The sequence below is a fragment of the Sciurus vulgaris genome (genome assembly GCF_902686455.1).
Source record: "Sciurus vulgaris genome assembly, chromosome: 8".
NCBI classification, from domain to species: Eukaryota; Metazoa; Chordata; class Mammalia; order Rodentia; family Sciuridae; genus Sciurus; species Sciurus vulgaris.
Window position 1 is genome coordinate 47,511,025 of NC_136468.1, and position 18,611 is coordinate 47,529,635.

Genomic DNA, 18,611 nt, shown 5'->3' on the forward strand with positions numbered 1-18,611 from the left:
TACATGTATCAAAACATGCCAGCATACCCTGTAGATATGTATAATCATGTTTCAATTAAAAACAAATTTAAAAAGAAATAACTCATCAATTCATACAAATTCTATGCACAGGATCTCCAAACTGTCCCTCATATTTTTCTGTGTGTAGGATCAGAGAGGGGGATGCAGTAGATTTTAGGCACAAAGGAAGAGGAAAGTGGGAGTTGGGCTGTTAGTGATGGAGGTGTTGGGATCCTGGGGCAATTGCTATCCATCTTGTGCCAGAGAACATAATTGTGTGATGTTGCTATTCACACAGATCCTCCCCCATCAAGATAAACAGGCACAGATAAGGGGAAAGTATTAACTAAAACGTAGCCCAAGAGCACTCTCTTTAAGAAAGTGTACAAAAGGAAAAGCTGAATAAACCCGAGGAAAAATCTTGTGGGTAAGCTGCTTCTCTGCTATTATTAGCAAGGTGAGGGGATCTGGGCAACACTTTGTGGTATTTAGGGACATTTTGGCTTCTCTTGGCATCATGCTCTGGAATTATTTTTTCCATTTTTTCATGTTGTCTTTGTAACTTGACCTCTTTACATAGTATATCTCAGGAAATGACAATTGGCTGTCGTATCCCATACAAATTGATTGGATATGACAGCTTAGAGGAATAAAGATTCTGCAGAGAAGAAAGTTTTCCTCTTATAGTTGAATCCTTTCTTTACTTCTTTTTGGCTAATTTTATTATTACAATTAAATCATTTAAAAATCAACACATCACATACCAACCTCCCCTAAGAGCAATCATAAGATTTGATGATTTTTCTGATATACAGGATAGGGTTTCAAATTTGCATTATTTTATCTACTGAATTAACTATGAATTCTAAACCAAACTAATGCTGCCATGTGTTTTTCAACATCTCTAATCTAAACCATCTGGAGAGGCATGGTTTTGTAAAGGCATCTCTTTCAGGACACTCTGTGGATTTTGTCACTCCTTGAGGTTTTGGCAAACCATCAACATTACTATACTTCTCCTTTATGAAATAGAGTTTTTGACTAGGATTTTAGCATCTTGGGTGTACGTGTGTGTGTGTATGTGCACATTTGTGTGTATACAGGCACTTGTGGACAATTTTTCCTCCTGTTTTCTTCATTTTTCAGAGGATGACATATTTATAATAAACTTACTTTAAAGAAATCTAAAGGTTTTTTGTTGTGTATAAGGCATACTTAGATTCAATTTCAACTACTCAACTAGACTGTTATCAGAGCAGCAAGGAAGCACAGTCAAATAACACCTTATTATACATAGATGCTGGACATAGTTCTTAAATCAAGAGCAGAAAACATATCAGCTTTAGGGAATTTTAAAAAGAAGTTATAAAAATGATTGTGGCAACCATGATTTGTAGCATGTAAGACATAAGCTCAATATATTTCTGAGGTCATTATAGTTAAAAATAACTAAGTTAAATCTTTTACCTATGAAAAAAACGCCTTGTTTAATTTTTTTGACTAATGATGAACATGCCATTTAAAAAATGAGTAATTACCAAGTATAGACTACTTGTTATAACAAAGGTTAGAAAACAGTTCCTCAAAGTAATATTGGTGGTTCTGCTTCCAAAAATTCTCTTTGATAAATAAAAGCTTTCAAATAATTTCAAGAATTAAGTTTTACTGAAATTGTCTGAGATGAACTGAAATAACAATGTGACTGGGGAAATATGAGTCTTTGTATTAATTTAAAACAGTGCGTTCAAATAGCTCCTTTCATACGTCAATATTAGGCAACTTAAGAGCACACACAAATCAGAAATTGTGGGTCAAGTTCATAAAGGGCTAATTTTTCTTTTTTTTTAAGAAACAGATGGTCTGAAATTTAGAGGTGATTCTGTTCCTGGAATATAAAGAATCCAAAGCAATGACAGACATCCCTCTTGGAGGTGGTGGTGGCCGTAGCATGCTCCTGGTAGGCACTTCTATGGCCTGGGTCAACACCACAGCCACCCCCTGCATCTCCCTGATTGTTCTCAGGAATGAGGTCTCCCCTACATAGGCCTCACAGGGAGAACACTGATCTTCTGAGACTTAGATTTCCTTTCAGACCACTTGCTACTCTTTTACATCTGCTCCTGCCTACATAGAAATGTAGGATAAAGAAAACGCACCATCTGATATTCCACAGAAAGGAAGCCCCACCAAGGGGAGTGAAGTGCAGGCCATAAATATCTCGGGGAGGGACAGGTCTTCACAGAGATGCCAAACTGTTTTAGATGAAAGGAAATATTGGTCAGATCCATTTCCTTATTTTGGTTCCACAGAGTGTATGAAGCATAGCAAATGACCCACTAGTCCTCACAGAAGTTAGTGTAGTCATGGAGCTACACAGGGACCAGAGGGTTCCTTTACAAAGCATGTGCCTATCAAAGCAAGGGTGCCCAGCATGTGGCAGAAGCATGGCAGCAGGGATGGAAGTCAAGCCATTTATACCAGTATACCCTTTCAGTCATTCAAACACTGAGCTCCTTTTGCACTTGCTGGAAAGAGACTTTACCCCATGTTCCTCAGCACTGCTGCCTCGCTACCTGGTCCCTCCCTCTAGACTCTTCAGTCACAGTCTTCCCCATTGAGTCACTAAAGATATAATGCCTGGCACAAAGGGACCTGTGTTCATGCTGTTTGTTCAGAACACGCAGATATGAATGGGGTTCATTCTTGCATATCAGGTAATAATCAAAACCGACATTCATTGTGTACTTACTATGTGCCTAACACTAAGTGCTCTTTATATATTATTTTAGTCTTATAATGCCCTTTGGGTTGCTCAAGGTCACAGCTCCTAAGTGGTAGAACTGAATTATAATCCCAGGCTGTGTGGCCCTATAGCTTGCTCTTAACCATGATGCACTTAACTGCTTCCCTGCTTTCATTACTGACATGGTAAAAATCATAATTTAATCAGAAAGTGACTGGGATGAGAGAATTTTGGAATGGTCTGAGTTATCCTCTCCATTTGGCATTTATATGCATAAAGAACATACATAAGGATCTGGCCTATGTGAACAGGGTCCAGGTAACTTGCCAGGTGATGAAAAAATTAAACCTAGTGGGAACTAGGGAAACTGAAAGGCTCTTATGGTAAAGGAATAGCTACTTCTCAACTCCAGCCAACCATTGTTGGGTGGGCTTGGCCATGGTAATAGCCTGTATATATATGTTGAGTGAATGAATAAATGAATGAGGAAGTAGATGAATGGAAGTGAGCTGAAAATTCCTCAGAAATACAACCAAGCAAGGAAATTAAGAATGTCAAGGTTTCGGCTTCTTCCTATGTGACTATTATGCAATGATAGTGCAACAACCAAATGTAGGTAGGTTTATCTATTACTATAGAGTAAGTTGTGTCCCTTTCCTTCCAAATTCCTATGTTGAAGGCCTAACAACTACTGTGATGGTATCTAGAAATAGGGATTAGGGGAGGGGATGAAGGTGGTAGGCACAGATACAACAGGATTAGTGTCCTTATAAGAAAAGACATCAGAGAACGCCTGTGCACTCACGTGTGTGATCTCTCTTCACATGTGAGGGCGCAGCAAGAGGGCATCATCTGCAAGCCAGGAAGGAAGTCCCTACAGGAAACTGAGTCAGCCTTGACTTTGGACTTTCCAGCCTCCACAAATGTGAGAAATAATCACCGTTGCTTACAAGTCATTCAATCTATGGCTTTTTGTTAGGGAAGCCCAAGCTACTTACACACATATTATCTTTAATCTTCACAGAGATTCTAATAGGTAGATATAGCCCTTTTCCCCCAAATAGTCAGTCCAGACCTCTTAGAACACTCATTTTTCTGAGGTCAAGGTTTCTTTGACCTCAATGGGTGACTGGGGGGTGGGGAGAACAACTTGAAAGACCAGAAGAGCTTGTTCATGCTGCCCTGTGGCTCTCACCGCACAGCATCAATGACTCCTAGGGCAGTGCCTAGAAGCGCAACTAGATAAGGCCCTGTTCAGATGGTTTAGCACAGGGCATGGGAAGAGGGGAAAGGGCATTTAGGCAGCTGAATGCAGTCTGCAATTCTGGGTTCCACATCTATGATGCATCATGGCACCTTAATAGGGTATCCTACTGAAAGAGTCTTATATAGTGTTTGTAATAATAGGAAACTTCAACTTGATCATTTGTAGTACAACATAACAAAACAAAACAATTTAAAACAGTTTGGTCAAAGATATTGTCTCATGACATCCCTTGCGTAAAATAGCTCCCTGGTTCAGTAGCGCACTGGAGGAGGTGTACAAGCTGCTTCATTGCACATCTCAGATGAGAAATCACCTTGGAAACAATCTCTTTGCTACAATCCAGCTGAAAATTCTAATTTCCCTGGATGCATCTAAATGACTCATTCTGCTTCTTCTTGAGTTACTCTTTGGAGAAGTTTCCTGAAGAGGGTAGATAAAGAATGAAAACTGGCAAGGCAGTTTTTCTGCTTCCAGTTTCCTGGGCCAAAACAGAAAATGAAGTTCCTGCTGCTTGATTTAATAAGAATCAGCATCTAGCTCAAGCCTCCATCATTGGACCAGTCATACTCAATTGGCATAAAAGAAGTGTTTCCAAATGTCTGCCTTTCATTTTAGCACGTTTGTTTGAACTCCCATGGGCCCTTTCCTAAAGACACAAAATAGCAATGCTGTGCTGCTTGCTGTTCCTCTGGTCTGATCCATATAATTTGCATCGTTTATGTAAGTGTTTAATTTTACCTTTATGTCATATGGAATCTTTAATTTTCCATAATTTTGTACCTTGAAGTATGTGTCATAATATGTACAATACTGGTTGAGGTTTCCTTCTGTTTTCCGATTCTAAGGTACATTGAACAGCACATTTGAAAACTGTCTGGGTCTTACTTGGGTTTGCATGTTCTTGACCATAGAGTTTATTTGCCAATTACAAAGCATCTATTATATGCTTTCATTTTGAATTCTAGGAACTTATCGCATATGAAGCCCTAGTTGTCAAAGAACGAATCTTTTCTTCTTGTCTTTTTGACTTCCAGTGACCACTTCTTAGCACAGCCAAGAGAAAAACCTTAGGAATTGCCTTTTCATCAGCCAGGCCATAAGAAAGTTTCCCCTCCTTTTGTGTTGAAAAATCCTAAAGTCAGATTCTAACACTTCTCTGGTTATAATATACTTTAGAAAATTAACTTAAATTAATATGTATCTTTGTGTCCCCCACAAAGATTAAAAATTTGCATTATGAACCAGTCTGAGTTCAACAAAAATTGATGGTAATAGAAATCCAATTTATTAAAACAAACTTCACAATTCCGCCAGAGACTGGAGGAAGATTTCTTTTTATGGGATCAGAAGTTCAACACCAGAGCCCATGACTCACTGGGGGTCACCCAGTAGCATGATCAGTCAGGAAAGGAGCTGCAAGTCTCGACTTTCTGTCCCTGTCCTAACCACCAGCCCACGTTTCCTCCTGCGTTAACCATCCCTTCTGGCAGGCAGGCAGAACTCTCTTTGAGGTTAGTGGGAACCTCATGCAGAACCAGACGCCGGGCAGCTGAGGCCAGGAGTCACAATCTCATCTGTAATCTTTATAGAATCTTAATGAGAAGTGAAGCCACACGTAGGAAAAAGTACAACTGAGGGTTTGAAACCCTGGCACCAACGAGGTTAGTTGATATTGCCCCGTTTCACATTCTTTTTTCTCCCTGGAACAGTGCAAGTTTTCAGGTCATGGTCAGTTTCAGGTCACTGTCAGATCATCCTTGAAAAGAGGATGCCAAGGATAAAGAAACCCAGTCAGGACAAAGTAAAAATAAAAACCTCTGACCACATTAAGCCTCTAAAAATAGTTATTCTACTTACTTCAGTGCAGCTAATTCTAAGATCTATATTTCTGATTCTACTCATTCCATTTAAAAGAGAAAGACCACACCAGGGTAAGCAACACAGGCTGGTCAGACACATAATCTAATGACAGTGTGTGAAGCCACTACAGAAGACAGCAGGAGCGCTGCCAGACTGTGTGACGGGGCTGTGTGGCTGATTTCTATGCAGAGTCCACAGATATTTTCCAAGTATAGACAGTTTTTATTGAAATGAAAATAGAAAAACAAACAAACAAAACGCAGGACTAGAACCCACACCAAAAATTCAGTTTAGTAAAGACATGAAACTGCCCACGAAAGGAGAAGATATTTGGCTTCATTAGTCATAACAGAGACAAGAGTCTTCGGACTGAAATCTTTTTCTGATTAGGTTGAAAGCCTGTCAGTCTTTACAAAAGATTGAGTTGATGTGTTTCTTGTGCATTTCTTTCTAGTGCCTGAAACAATGCTCTTCCGAGCCACTGGATTTGTGAGCAATTACACACTTGGAGAAAAGATGAAGAAATCAGTGGAGATCATTGAGAAAGGGTAGCTAATGCAATTATTCTGAAATTATAAAAGCATAATTATAATAAAGCTTCTCCTTATCCTCAGTCCTCTTTTCTACTAAACAGACTGCCAAATTTTGAAATTATTGAAATATCACAGGAGAATGTGGGTTCAACTAAACTGATCTCAGTAAGTTAATGTCCAGAAAGTACCAGTTGTAATAAATGAAGATTTACCAAAGATCAGAAAGAATGTAAGAGAAAAGATGCAGATCAGGAGCGAGAGTGTTTGTTTTCCTCATATATATATTTTTTTTCATTACATGGGCTCTGATATTCCCTTCAGGATTAGAAAATGGTAAAGATGTCCACATCTAGGACCACATTCAACCAATGTCTTCTAAGTGGTGGGCAGCCAAAAATACACCTTGAACAAGTCGCGCTATCTTTGCTATCAATGCCCCTATTTGCCCGTCTACCCTTCAAACTAAATGAGTTAGACAAATTAAACCAGTATCTCTGTCGGTAGAACTCAGTCATCATTCTTAAAGATGCCCAAGTGATTGCAATTATTAGTAAGGTGGAGAGCCCAATTTGTTCCAATTCTTCTCTATTCAGCTCCCCAGCTCCCACCCCATGCCACATACCTGCATGGTGTCACCTGGATGCATCCCTTACTAATACAGAGTAAAGCAGGACATGAGCTCCGGAATAAAAACCAGCTGGTTTTGAATGTGTTTCATAGGTACACCTGGAGACACTGAGTGTTTATGATAATGAATGTAAAGAGTAGATTCTTAGTACATTTTAGTATCATTTTTTTGGTTTTGGTTTTACAGATTTGATGTCACAGAGACACTTCTTATGACCTCAAATTTCTCACAGGATTTTTCATAGCTTAGGAAAGCTCACATTCCCCTGGTATCTAACAATTTCCCTTCTAAAGTTAATCACTCCAGGTATTAGTTCATGGTGATCTGGAATTAGAAAGATTTTGGAAATTGTGAAAGATACTGGTTTCCTGGATCTGGCAAAAAATCAAGGTGTTAATTTCATGTGTCAACTTGGCTGGACTATGGTGCTCAGTTTATTGATTAAACAGCAGGCTAGATGTTGTTGTAAAGGTATTTTTCAGATGTGTCTAAATGTGTAGACTTTAAGTAAAGCAGATTATCTTCTGTAGCAGGAGCTAAGTCTTTGAGATATAAGACCAAGGATGTCAAAAGAAAAACCAATTTTGCCTGTAACATAAAAACCCGGTCTTGCTAGCCTGCCTTGCAGATATAGATTCAAGACTACAGCATCGGCCCTTACTAGAATCTCCAACCTGCTGGACTGCCCCACAGTTTAGACTTGTCATCCCTCACAATCTCATGAGTCAATTTTCTCTTGCTTGCTCCATCTTTCATATACATATGAAGGATCTATTTAGAAAACCTTATGTCTGTTGGGGGCTGTGCCATGTTGGCGGCGACGGGATGGCGCCTGATCACATCGGCAGCGAGGAGGTTAATAGACATAAGCACACTCAGGTGATTTTCTCCTCCACGCACACAATGTATGTGCATGTGTTCTCGAGCACTAATTGCCTGCTGGGAGCATCTCGCCTAATCTTTGCGTAAGAGGCGTGGCCCTGCTCTCCACCTCCTGGAGGTGATATAAGCGTAGGCGGAGCGAGACAGAGACACAGCAGTCATTAGAAGCAGCCAGAGGGAAAAACACGCTACAGCAGCCATTAGCAGAAGACACGTGGCGCGGCAGTAGCCATTAGCAAAAAAGCCAGAAGAAAGAACACAGCAGCGAGTAGGGGCAGCGGCGGAAGGCAGATTGTGGAACGGAGAACTGAGACGCATCACTAGGGCACCTTAGGCAGACACACCCTTAGTTCACAGGATGCAGGACTTTAAGGCATGGCAGGCCTCTCTCCTTCTAAGCTCTAGGAAAAGCCTGTCTTTCTTTCAAAGTTTCTCTCTTAAGCAAAGTCTCTCTTTGATAAGCAAAGTTTCTCTCTTAAGCAAAGTTTCTTTCTCTCTGATAAGCAGGGTCTCTCTCTCTCTCCTCTCAAAGCAAGTAAACCTCATTTCCTCTATCCTCTATAAATGAACAAGCAAGAAACAAAGTCTCTCTCTCCTCTCAAAGCAAGTAAACCTCATTTCCTCTATCCTCTATAAACAAGCAAGAAAGCAGTGCACCAAAGAGAAAGATAGAAGTGCCTCAGTTTCCACTCCACCACCCATAAGACCCGTGCAAGTTGTTGCTGCAGGCGGTGACAAATATCCATGGATTTTGGAACCGCAAAGAGCCAACGACATATGTCTATCTGATCTATATCTCCTATTAGTTGCTGGCTAATATAACAAGGGGCCTCAGAAGGGCTTCATATAGCTGTCCTCCATGTCCTTGAAGCGGGGGGGGGGGGGGCTAGATTTCGGGAACTCCTCATCACATATGAAAATCTGCAGATGCTCAAGTCCCTTTTATAAAATTGTGCAGTATCTGCATCTAACATGAATATCTTCCTGTATCATCTTGAATACTTAACATTATCTCTACATTATGTATAAAATAACAGTAATGCTGTGTTATCATTATACTTTTTTAAAGGGAATAATGACAAGAAAAAGGTCTGTATGTGTTCAGTACAGATGCAAATTAAAAAAAAATATTTTCAAGCCACATTTGGTTGAATCCATGGATACAGAACCCTTGGATATAGAACCCTTGAATATAGAGGACTGACTATAATTACTTTCAGTCTGCTCCCATCTTCTCTTTCCTTCTTTCCTGAGAGGGATCAGAGCTCATTCCAATTTACCCTGAGAGTTTGTATTAAATCCTGTCCCCTACAGTTCCTATAGTAGGTCACTCGAAGACGATTAATTTAATGGTAGAAACTAGGTTCTGTAGTCATATCCAATAATTGGGATATTTGTGGTTTTCATGAATATTAAGGTCATTGTATATGAATTACTGACAGTTTATATCTGAGTAGCACAATCATATTTTTAAGTATCTATAAATGTGAGTGGTTAAATGAATAGCTTTTGATACCTGAAGTCTGTCATCATGAACTTCTGTACATGTCACTTGATCAGCCCTAAAGTTTAAAAACTTTGAAGTTTATCAGCATTCTTTCTTTTCTGCTTTCCCAGTGAGAATGTTAGGTAGAGTTTAGATCCCCCATCTGTCTCCAGTCACCAGATGAATTAAAGATAGGAATTTGGGAGACAGAGATGTCACTCAGCATCTTTGGGTAACTTTGGTGTAACTATCTTGTGAATATTCAAGGTAATTTCTGGCTGCTTATTTTTATTTTTATTTTTTTAAAATACATTTTGTTTTAAAATGCATTCATTGGATCATTTAAGGGAAAAACTAAAAATTTAATGCTTGTTGATGTAATCCTTAGTGAATGATCCCAAAGGTACTAGGAGAAGGAAAAGATGGTCTCTTTCTCCAATAGCAGCAATTATAGTCATGTGATAAAACAAGTAATTTAAAAATTCTAATTAATTCTGAAGACCTTTGGAATTTATTCCTTCACTTAACATTCTCATGCTTCTATCAACTTGTTTACTATGCAATGGTGTGAATATTAAATACATTTTTTAAAAATATTTTTTAGTTGTCAGTTGATCTTTATTTTATTTACAAGTGGTGCTGGGGATCAAACCCAGTGCCTCATACAGGCTAGGCAAGTGCTCTTCCACTGAGCCACAACCCTAGCCCACTACGTTATGTTTTCTCTTCAGATTTCTAGGAGTCAGTTGATACAGTTAAATTTTTTTAAGAAATTATGATAAATGTCATACATACTGACTAAAACAGTTTGGAGTGCTTCTTGGATTTTTTAAAATTAAAAATATGCTTTCTGTAACTTTGAATAATTTAAAAGGCAGTGTTTTTCAAAAATGTGCTTCTCTTTATCTCATAATCTTTATAGCATTTTTCCTGGCAATTCAGCAAAACTCTTAAAACTGAGCAAAATTAGGATTTTTGTGCTTCTGTGTTTACAGAAAGAGCTGACAAACTTGATAACCTTAAAAAAAAAAAGGAAAAAAAAACTGTTCTTATTTCAAAGGCTCAGAAAATAAAGGTTATTTACTATGCAGACCTAGACTTCTCGTTAAGTTGTTTTTGAGATAGTAAATTAGAAAAACATGGCCAGCATTAGAGGTTACTCAATCACATTGAAGCTGGGGCTTTTTATTTCAGCAGCTCCTGTTCCCCAAATTATATCTGATAATGCTCTAAAGTCTAAACATATTTTAGTTCAAAAAGCTACTCAGCTCTTAGATATAAAATGGCACAAAGCTTCCTCAAATCTACAGGTTTACCAGCCCTCTTCAAATGTGTATGTATTCAAAGTGATCTGTCACTCAGTACCTCTGAACTGTAATATTTGAGGAACTGAAACTTTGAGCTGGCATGTTTGCTTTCCTTTCCTTGTGCATAATCACAGGATAGGAGCATTAATAAAGGGGTTGATTCTTTGGTCAATGGGAAGGCATATTATTTTGGAAGAGTCATGGCAACAGAGCAAAGCTGAATGTGTCCAAGTGTAGTATAATTTCAGCCTGTAGTGTGTCAAACAGAAGAGAAGACATGTGTCAGTAGACACAAGGAGTAAGATATCTAAAGCTTTGATATTATCTGCACTTGCACACTAGAAATAGCATCTTCATTTCTCAACAATTTGAGAAATATTGGTGGCAAGCTTTCCCCAACCTGGCTTCACAAGTATTATTATCTACAAAACAATATGGTGCCTGTAAACCTAAAATTGGCAAAATCCACTGAACTGCCTTTCAGAGAAAGGAGGGAACTTGAAATGGTAGTGCTCTAAGGATGTCCACGTGGGTGGGCAAGCATATGTTGCTGTGAAGCAGAGGAAGTGGTACACCACAATTTCTTCATAAGTGCGAGGTCTTTATAAACTCATCCTCATGGGGGTTGTTTTAAATAGAAAGAAAATGACACAGTCCCCAACCAGGCTTCCTAACTGTTTGGGGAGGGTTGCCACTTTCCCAAAACATTAGGTTACTGTGGGGGAATTTTCCAAAATTGTCAACAATTCCATTTTTAAACTCAGTTCTTCCTCCCAACATAAGACAGATGCAATGCAGCATGAACTATTTTTGTTCTAGTTGGAGATGTAAGTTATTTTTACTATGATGACTCCTACCTGACAGTGGAAGACATATTCTGGTGTGGTTTTCTTAAACTTCATGTTCCAAACCAAGGCCACTCCATCTGGTTCATGGGGAGCATCTTCATTATTGTTGTAAGAAGCGACCATCAGCTCAGGGTACTAAATGGAAGAGGTCACAAGGATGCATTAGGCTAAGATGACAACACAAGGAACCCTTTCTCATTTCAATGTACACATGTTATGTTACATACTTCAAATAGTGTTTTATTTTTAAATGGTGGCATATTTAATAACAGCTTACAGCCTCAATTTACTGCAATATGGTTTCTGTACCCACTACTCTGTGTGTGCTTGTATGGTTACCAATAACTACCAATGGGAAACACTGCTTGGCCTCTCTTAGTGTCTGACACCTGGGGCTACTCCTTCTTTCTCCTGTATTGACTTCTACTGCATCTCTCTCTTCTCATTTTCTTCCTTGACCACTATTTAGAAATCCCTACCTGTTCTCCTTTTGCTATGTCTAAAGGGGCTGCTCTTTGCCTCTGTCTGTACATTCCAGTCAGGTTATCTCATCTACTCCAATAGTTTAAAAACAGTATGCTGATAATTTTCAACTCTATCTCTAGGGCTGCTATCTTTCTGAGCTTGATCCTAATATTTGATTGCCTGCTAGGGCTGGCTTAAGGCTGTCTGGAAAGACATCGGATGCCACTCATGGAAAAATAAGCTCAATGACTTCCACGCAAAACTGCTCGTGTGACATGGATCTGGCTAGCCAGGCCAGATGTGCTATTTTCATTTTCACTCCTTCCTCTCTCTTGAAGTGTGTCACTACTTCCTCCATACCTTTCTAATCCATGTTTTCTTTCCATTCTTAAGGTCAGAGCCTCCTAAATTAATTTCTGGTCTGGTGAAGGCATCAGCTTCCAGGCTTACCAGGTCCTACCCTCATCTACAAACTCCACCCCTTGCAGGATGACTTTACAAAATATATATTTGGCTAAGTCACCTCAGCTTAAAATACTCTTAAGGGTTCATCACTAATTTCAAGGCAAAAATCCAAGTCATGTAGAGCCTTCATGAGGTGACATTTTCTACCTCCCTTGCTCAATTTCTTACAAACTTCCCTTACCACCCCCCTCCACAACCCAGCTTCACTGGGATGAGTTTGAAGCACACAGGAATAGCCTCTGTACCTATGGGTCTGATCTCACTCTCATTGGAAGACCTCTTCTGTACTGTTTACTCACAAAGTCATCTTTAAGGCTCAATGTAGGTGTCGAATCCTCCAGATAGTCCTAGCTAATCACCTGCCCTCTTCTTTGTCACTTTGTTCCCCCATCTTTTGTTTTTATCCTAAAGCACTTCTCCAACTGTGAAATGATCTTTTCCCCACCATGTCTTTCACTATATAGTAAGTTCATTGAGTGCAGGGACTGGTTTTTATTGACATCTGAATCCACACTATAATAATTCCTAGCATATCATAAACCTGCACCAAAATCTGTTGAATTACTTTAAAATTTTTATTTTAGTAACTGTGCTCAGCAAAAAATATTTGATCCATTGTTGTCAAACAATACCAATAATTACAGGTTTAAGCGTGAGAAACACAACCAGGACAATAATAAGGAGACCTCTGCAGCGATGCTGAGTGTTGGAAACACCTACTCACCCTACATAAACTCTGTCTCTAAATAAATCTAGGATGAATCTCATAGTTCGAATACATTTCAGGCAAATGACATTCCCATGAGGCAGCCCCACTAAACATAGCATCAGGAGAATTTCAGATCATGTCACCTTTTTTTCAGATGATTTAATTTTTTCCTTTCTTTTTACTATGCTGTGTTTGTAAACAGATTTCCCTTACACATTCAAACATTGACTTTTTTTCCTTATCAAAGATAACAAATCTAAGTCTTCTATGTGGCTTTATTTCTTCTTTCAGTAGTCTCGAATTAAGAAAGCTGCAGAGAGTTTACAACTTGCTGGGTATAGAGGAGGTGGAGGCACACACAGCAAGATACGTGGATGTGGCCACCAAGGGAAGTAATCACTCTTTATGAGAAAATGCGCTTCAGCAGATGAATCAAAGCCGATTAAATAAGGCCTTTGATTCAAAGCCCATTCCATGAAACTAACATCCAGATAAACACAGAAGTCTCCAGACTGTCCATCTGAAGTTTAACTATGTCACATGTGAAAAGGCAACTCTATAAACACCGACACTACTACCACAGGGGCCAGGGAGCAGCCAGATGTGTCTGAAGTCATATCCCACAGCTTCACATCTGGGTCTCATCGCTGGCACTCTCTTGCAGCTTTTCTTTTTTCCATTTACATTATTTACTTTCAAACTCCTTTAGAAAACCAGGAGTGCTTTAGTAAAATACTAGTGAATGCCTTTGGCACAATTTCTATAACTGGGATTACAAGGCCTAGAGGTAGTGACTTAAATCTCATTTCATGCAAGCTTTTAATTTCAAAGTATCCTCTAACATGTCTTTTCCTACTCTGTTTGAGCATGACTAGTTATTTCTTCTTATTCTCTGATAAAAAGTCTCTAAGCAATTATTTGCATTTAAATGTTGTTTAAAATTATGATTTTGAACAATTATAAAATTTATGGTCACTTAATTACTCAAAGGGCTGGATTATCTGATATTTAATTGATGGGAATTTTACCCAGAAATTACCATGTATGTTGTCAAGCCTGGTTTGTTTTTAAAAAGAAATGAAATCTATCATTTCCTGGAAAGGAAGGAATCAACATGTTTTAAGTGCTGGACACTGAGCTGGGTGATATGTGAGCCACGTGCCTCTTACATTCTTCTGAAACAGGCATGGCTTACTCACTTCCAGAGACAAAGAAGCGCAGGGTCCCTGGGTAAGTAAGTTGTTCCAAGTCATACTGCTCATAAGTCAGTGAGGACCCCTCTTGAAGTTCAGTGGGCTTCAAAGGCCACGCCCTTCCTGTCTACTGTGGCAAGTGCCGACTATTCCTACATAAATCACTGTGCCAGGTAAAATGTGGAACAAGAATATCCATGAGCAACAGTGTACTCTGCTCTGTAGGAACTCACTTTGAAGCAGAGGCAAGTAAGGCACAGGTAGGCCTAACCACAACCCGAGCATCAAAGCAGAACGTGTGCTAAGAGGGAGGCACCAACATAGGGTTTCTGTAGAAGCACAGTGGGAAGAGTAGGGAGTAAACCCCCAGGGGATGTGGTTGGGAGAGAAGATGGAAGGGGCTTCCGAAAAGAAATGGGACTACAGTTGAACCTTGCCAACTGGGTGAGTTATTAGGAGAGAAGAAGGAGGAGCATGTGGGCAAGAGTACAAAGACTAGCCCAGGAGATTCTTCCCAGGTATCTGCCTGGTTCACAGGCTTCCCCTTTGGGATTACCCCAATAGCAGAGGTAATTTCCCTGGGATAATTAATTAATTACAGGGTAGATGCTTGACCAAGCTATGCTAATCACATTCTCTAACGTAGTTGTTATTAATTTTGAACTGAGATGAGATGCAAAACCTGTGGGCTAGTGAGTCAGGTTAATGACAGTATCCTACTGGTGAGTTCCCTTGATCTGCCCAAATTTCTGTTCCTGAGTTGTGGTTCTTCATCCTTTCCATGGATTCCCTAAATACTCCAGTGACTCTCCAATAAATTTCCCTTTTTTACTTAACCTTGCCAGGGGTAAAGTTTTTTTTTTTTTTTTTTTCTTTTTTTCTTTATCCTAATAGCATGGAGAAGAAGGGGATATCAGGTTGTAGGCCATGTAAAGAGGTGCAGTAGAAGAAAGGGCTGGAAGTAAGGCCTGGGAGCACTATCTCAGAAGTCACTGTGCATTGGTAGACGGTTTTCCATTTTACTCTGGGAAATGGGGCATAGGAGTCACAATCTACAACTATTAATACCACTATACTCACTACTATGTCACATTAATTATTTCTTTTGCGCTAGACACACTTTAAAAATTCTCAGTCCTTTAGATATATTAACTCATTTAATACTTATAATAAAAATGTAAGCTAAGTATTATCATTATCATCATTTCATGAATGAGAAAACCTTAGCCAAGGGAAGTCAGGCAACATGTCTAAGTGATATAAAGAGCATACAGGTAATTGTTACAAAGATTAATCTGATCAAAGTACTTATAATGACTCTACTGTGTAGAGTCTGGAAGTAGGGACTTTTAATATAAGAAGTAGAGAACCAGGTACAGTGGCTCATGCCTATAATCCTGGCTGCTCCGGAGGCTGAGGAGGAGGATGGCAAGTTCAAAACCAGCCTCAGCAATTTAGCAAGACTCCTAAGCAACTTAAGGAGACCCTGTCTCAAAGTAAAAAATAAAGAGGGCTGGGGATGTGGTGCCACTGGGTTAATCCCTGGTACCAAAGAAAGGAAAAAAGGAAGAAGCAGAGAGTGTGACATAAAGTTCTTGTGAAATTCACATGATAATGGAGTGCCAGGGAGAATCTTTTTGCTACTGTAAATCTGATTGGATTTAGCAACTAAATGAGCTTTCAAAGATGACTCAGGTTTGTATTTTAGATGACTGCAGGGTTGGAGGATGCGATTTACATGTGAGAGGAGTATGTTCAGTGGGAGCAAGATCACATGTCTAGTTTGTACACATCTGGAAAACCTGTGATGTGGTATGTGGATAGTATTATTGACCCATTGTGCTAAATAATGTTCAGTGAATGACAGAGCTGAAATAATTTCCCAAGTGCCCAAATTTCTTTAAGGTGATAATATTTGGGTAGTATTTTGCAAATATTGCAAAGTTAAAGTGTTATCATTTAAGAAGTCCAGATTGAAGCAAAGCTGCACAGAAACTTGATAGTTTCTTTTTCTATCCTCAGCTTAATACTGTTCTATTCAGGAAAGCATTTTAGGTTTATCTGCCACCATCAGGCCCTGAGACTGCTTCACAAGTTTCCTCCTCTTTCTTTCTTTCTTCCTCCCATTCCTCCCCTCCCCTACCTCCCCCCCTTCTCCTCCTCCTCCTCTTCTTCTTTCTTCTTCTGCCCCTCCACCCCCAGGGATAAACCCAGGGCACTTAACCACTGAGTCACATCCATAGCCTTTTTTATTTTTATTTATTTTTAAATTTTCAGACAGGGTCTCATTAAGTTGCTTAAACGCCTTGCAAAGTTGCTGAGGCTGACTTTGAACTTGGGATCCTCCCGCCTCAGTCTCCCAATCTGCTGGTATTACAAGCGATGGACCACTGCATCTGGCCTTTTCTTCTTTCTTAAAATCATTGAGTTGATTCTAAATCCACTCAGACTCTTACCCCATAAGTATGTAACCTGGTCCTTTGAACCTCATAAAAGTGTTGTGAGGCAGGATCTGGGGGTTCCAATTCTTTTTACTTAACCCTTCATAAAATACTTTTTTTTTTTTTTTTTTTTTAACAATTGCAAATCTTTTCCACAGAATGGATGGGCAGGTTATACAAAAACAAGACAAAATAAATAAAGTCTTTCCATGGTGGAATTTTTGCCTTTTTCAATTTTATTTTCTCCAACACAAAAGTTACACAGGATCCTGTGTGGAAACAAACCCATGGGAATGGGTCTCTTCACCCACTGAGGCAGGGCAGGGACCAGTCTCACCATTGCTGGCCCAGTCAGTCTGTCAATCTCACCATTGCTTCACAGGAAGCATCTTCAGCTGCCCAGGAACATGCTAACAGTTGCCTTTGCTGAGCAATGTGTCAGCTAAGGTTCTTACGTGATTTGCAGATCCCAAACAAGTGAACAAGCTGAGCTAAGTGTTTCCTCAGGCTTGGATCCCATGCCTATGCATATACCTGATCATACTCTGTGTGCTTTGCTGTTTGGATGTAAAAGGGGATTCAAGAGGAGGGAGACCTCACCTGCTTGGTGACTGATGACAGTCCTGTTGTGGGGATCCAACTCCTTTTCAAGTTCCCAACAGGATCAAATGGGACTCTCCTATCATGCCTTTTACTCTTCTGCCTAGATCAGTTTTCCCCCACTCTCCATTTGTCTCACTCCCAGACTTCTGAGAAGCCCTGTCTGACCAGAGGGAGAGCCCAACCTTCACTGAACTGTGAGCATACCTGCTACCTGTTCCACATCTTTAGCACCTACAAGCTGTGTTGGTTTCACATTTAGAAGAAACCCTTTGCAGGGGTAGGTGGTTGAACATATATGTCTTAGCATTACAAAAAGCTTGTACTTAAACCTCGGCTCCACTATGTCCTAGCTGAGTGATCTTCAGCAAGTTACTGAGCTTTGCTGAGACTTCTTTTCTTCATCTATAACATGAAAATATTCATAATGACTGCCTCATATGATTGTTATGAGGGTGAAAAAAGATAAAGCCTTCAGAGCAGTTGGCACAGTGCTTAGCATCTAAGATAACACAAATTGCAAGGTAGCTGATTGTTGCTTCCAATCAGTGCATAGCCTACAAGAAAGCAGAAACTGCTGCATGTGAGTGCCCGGGCCTAATCACTCCTGCTTTCCCCACCACTGTTATGTCATGTGCTGTTGAGAACATAAGCTCAGGGATCAGATTACTGGATTCAAATTCTGACCTCACCGCAGCGAGACTTGGTGACTTTGCGTACATTACTTATCTGCTCAGTCCTGGGCATGGTGCTTGGTGTATTGCCCACTGGTTGGGTTGCACATTCACCATATCAACTTTTGGTAGATTTGTCTGCTTTCATTTTAAATGCCACACTATGAGTTTAGACTGTCTATAGGCCAGGAGGAGATTTAATCTAGGGGATAAAGTGACTAGATTTGTATTTAAGAAATATCATTTGGTTAGATGTCTGGAGGGAAAACTGTGAGTGGATAAGGATAGAAGTAGGAAATAGGGTTATAAAGTTAACAATAGTACAGGTGTAAGATGAATATCTGAGTGGGAAAATGAAGAATCTGGAAGATAGACTTGTCTGAATGATAAAGGAGAGGAGTCTGTAGTGTGGATGGAAGTTGGGTATACTGTAACGCCTTTAACATAGAGATAATGTACAAGGCAAAAATGGATTTGGAAAATATGGGAACAATAAGTTAAGGAAGAGTT

At 39.6% G+C, this 18,611-nt stretch overlaps 1 protein-coding gene across 5 annotated transcripts in view; it reads right to left on the bottom strand.

Annotated features, from left to right (window-relative positions):
• Positions 1 to 18,611, bottom strand: part of DYNC1I1 (dynein cytoplasmic 1 intermediate chain 1) — a 294,747-nt gene that overhangs the window by 90,995 nt on the left and 185,141 nt on the right. For all 5 annotated transcript variants that reach the window (XM_079152251.1, XM_079152248.1, XM_079152249.1 and 2 more), the window contains one exon: positions 11,564 to 11,689. In XM_079152251.1, the coding sequence (XP_079008377.1) occupies positions 11,564 to 11,689 (126 nt within the window). The remainder of the gene's footprint in view (positions 1 to 11,563; positions 11,690 to 18,611) is intronic.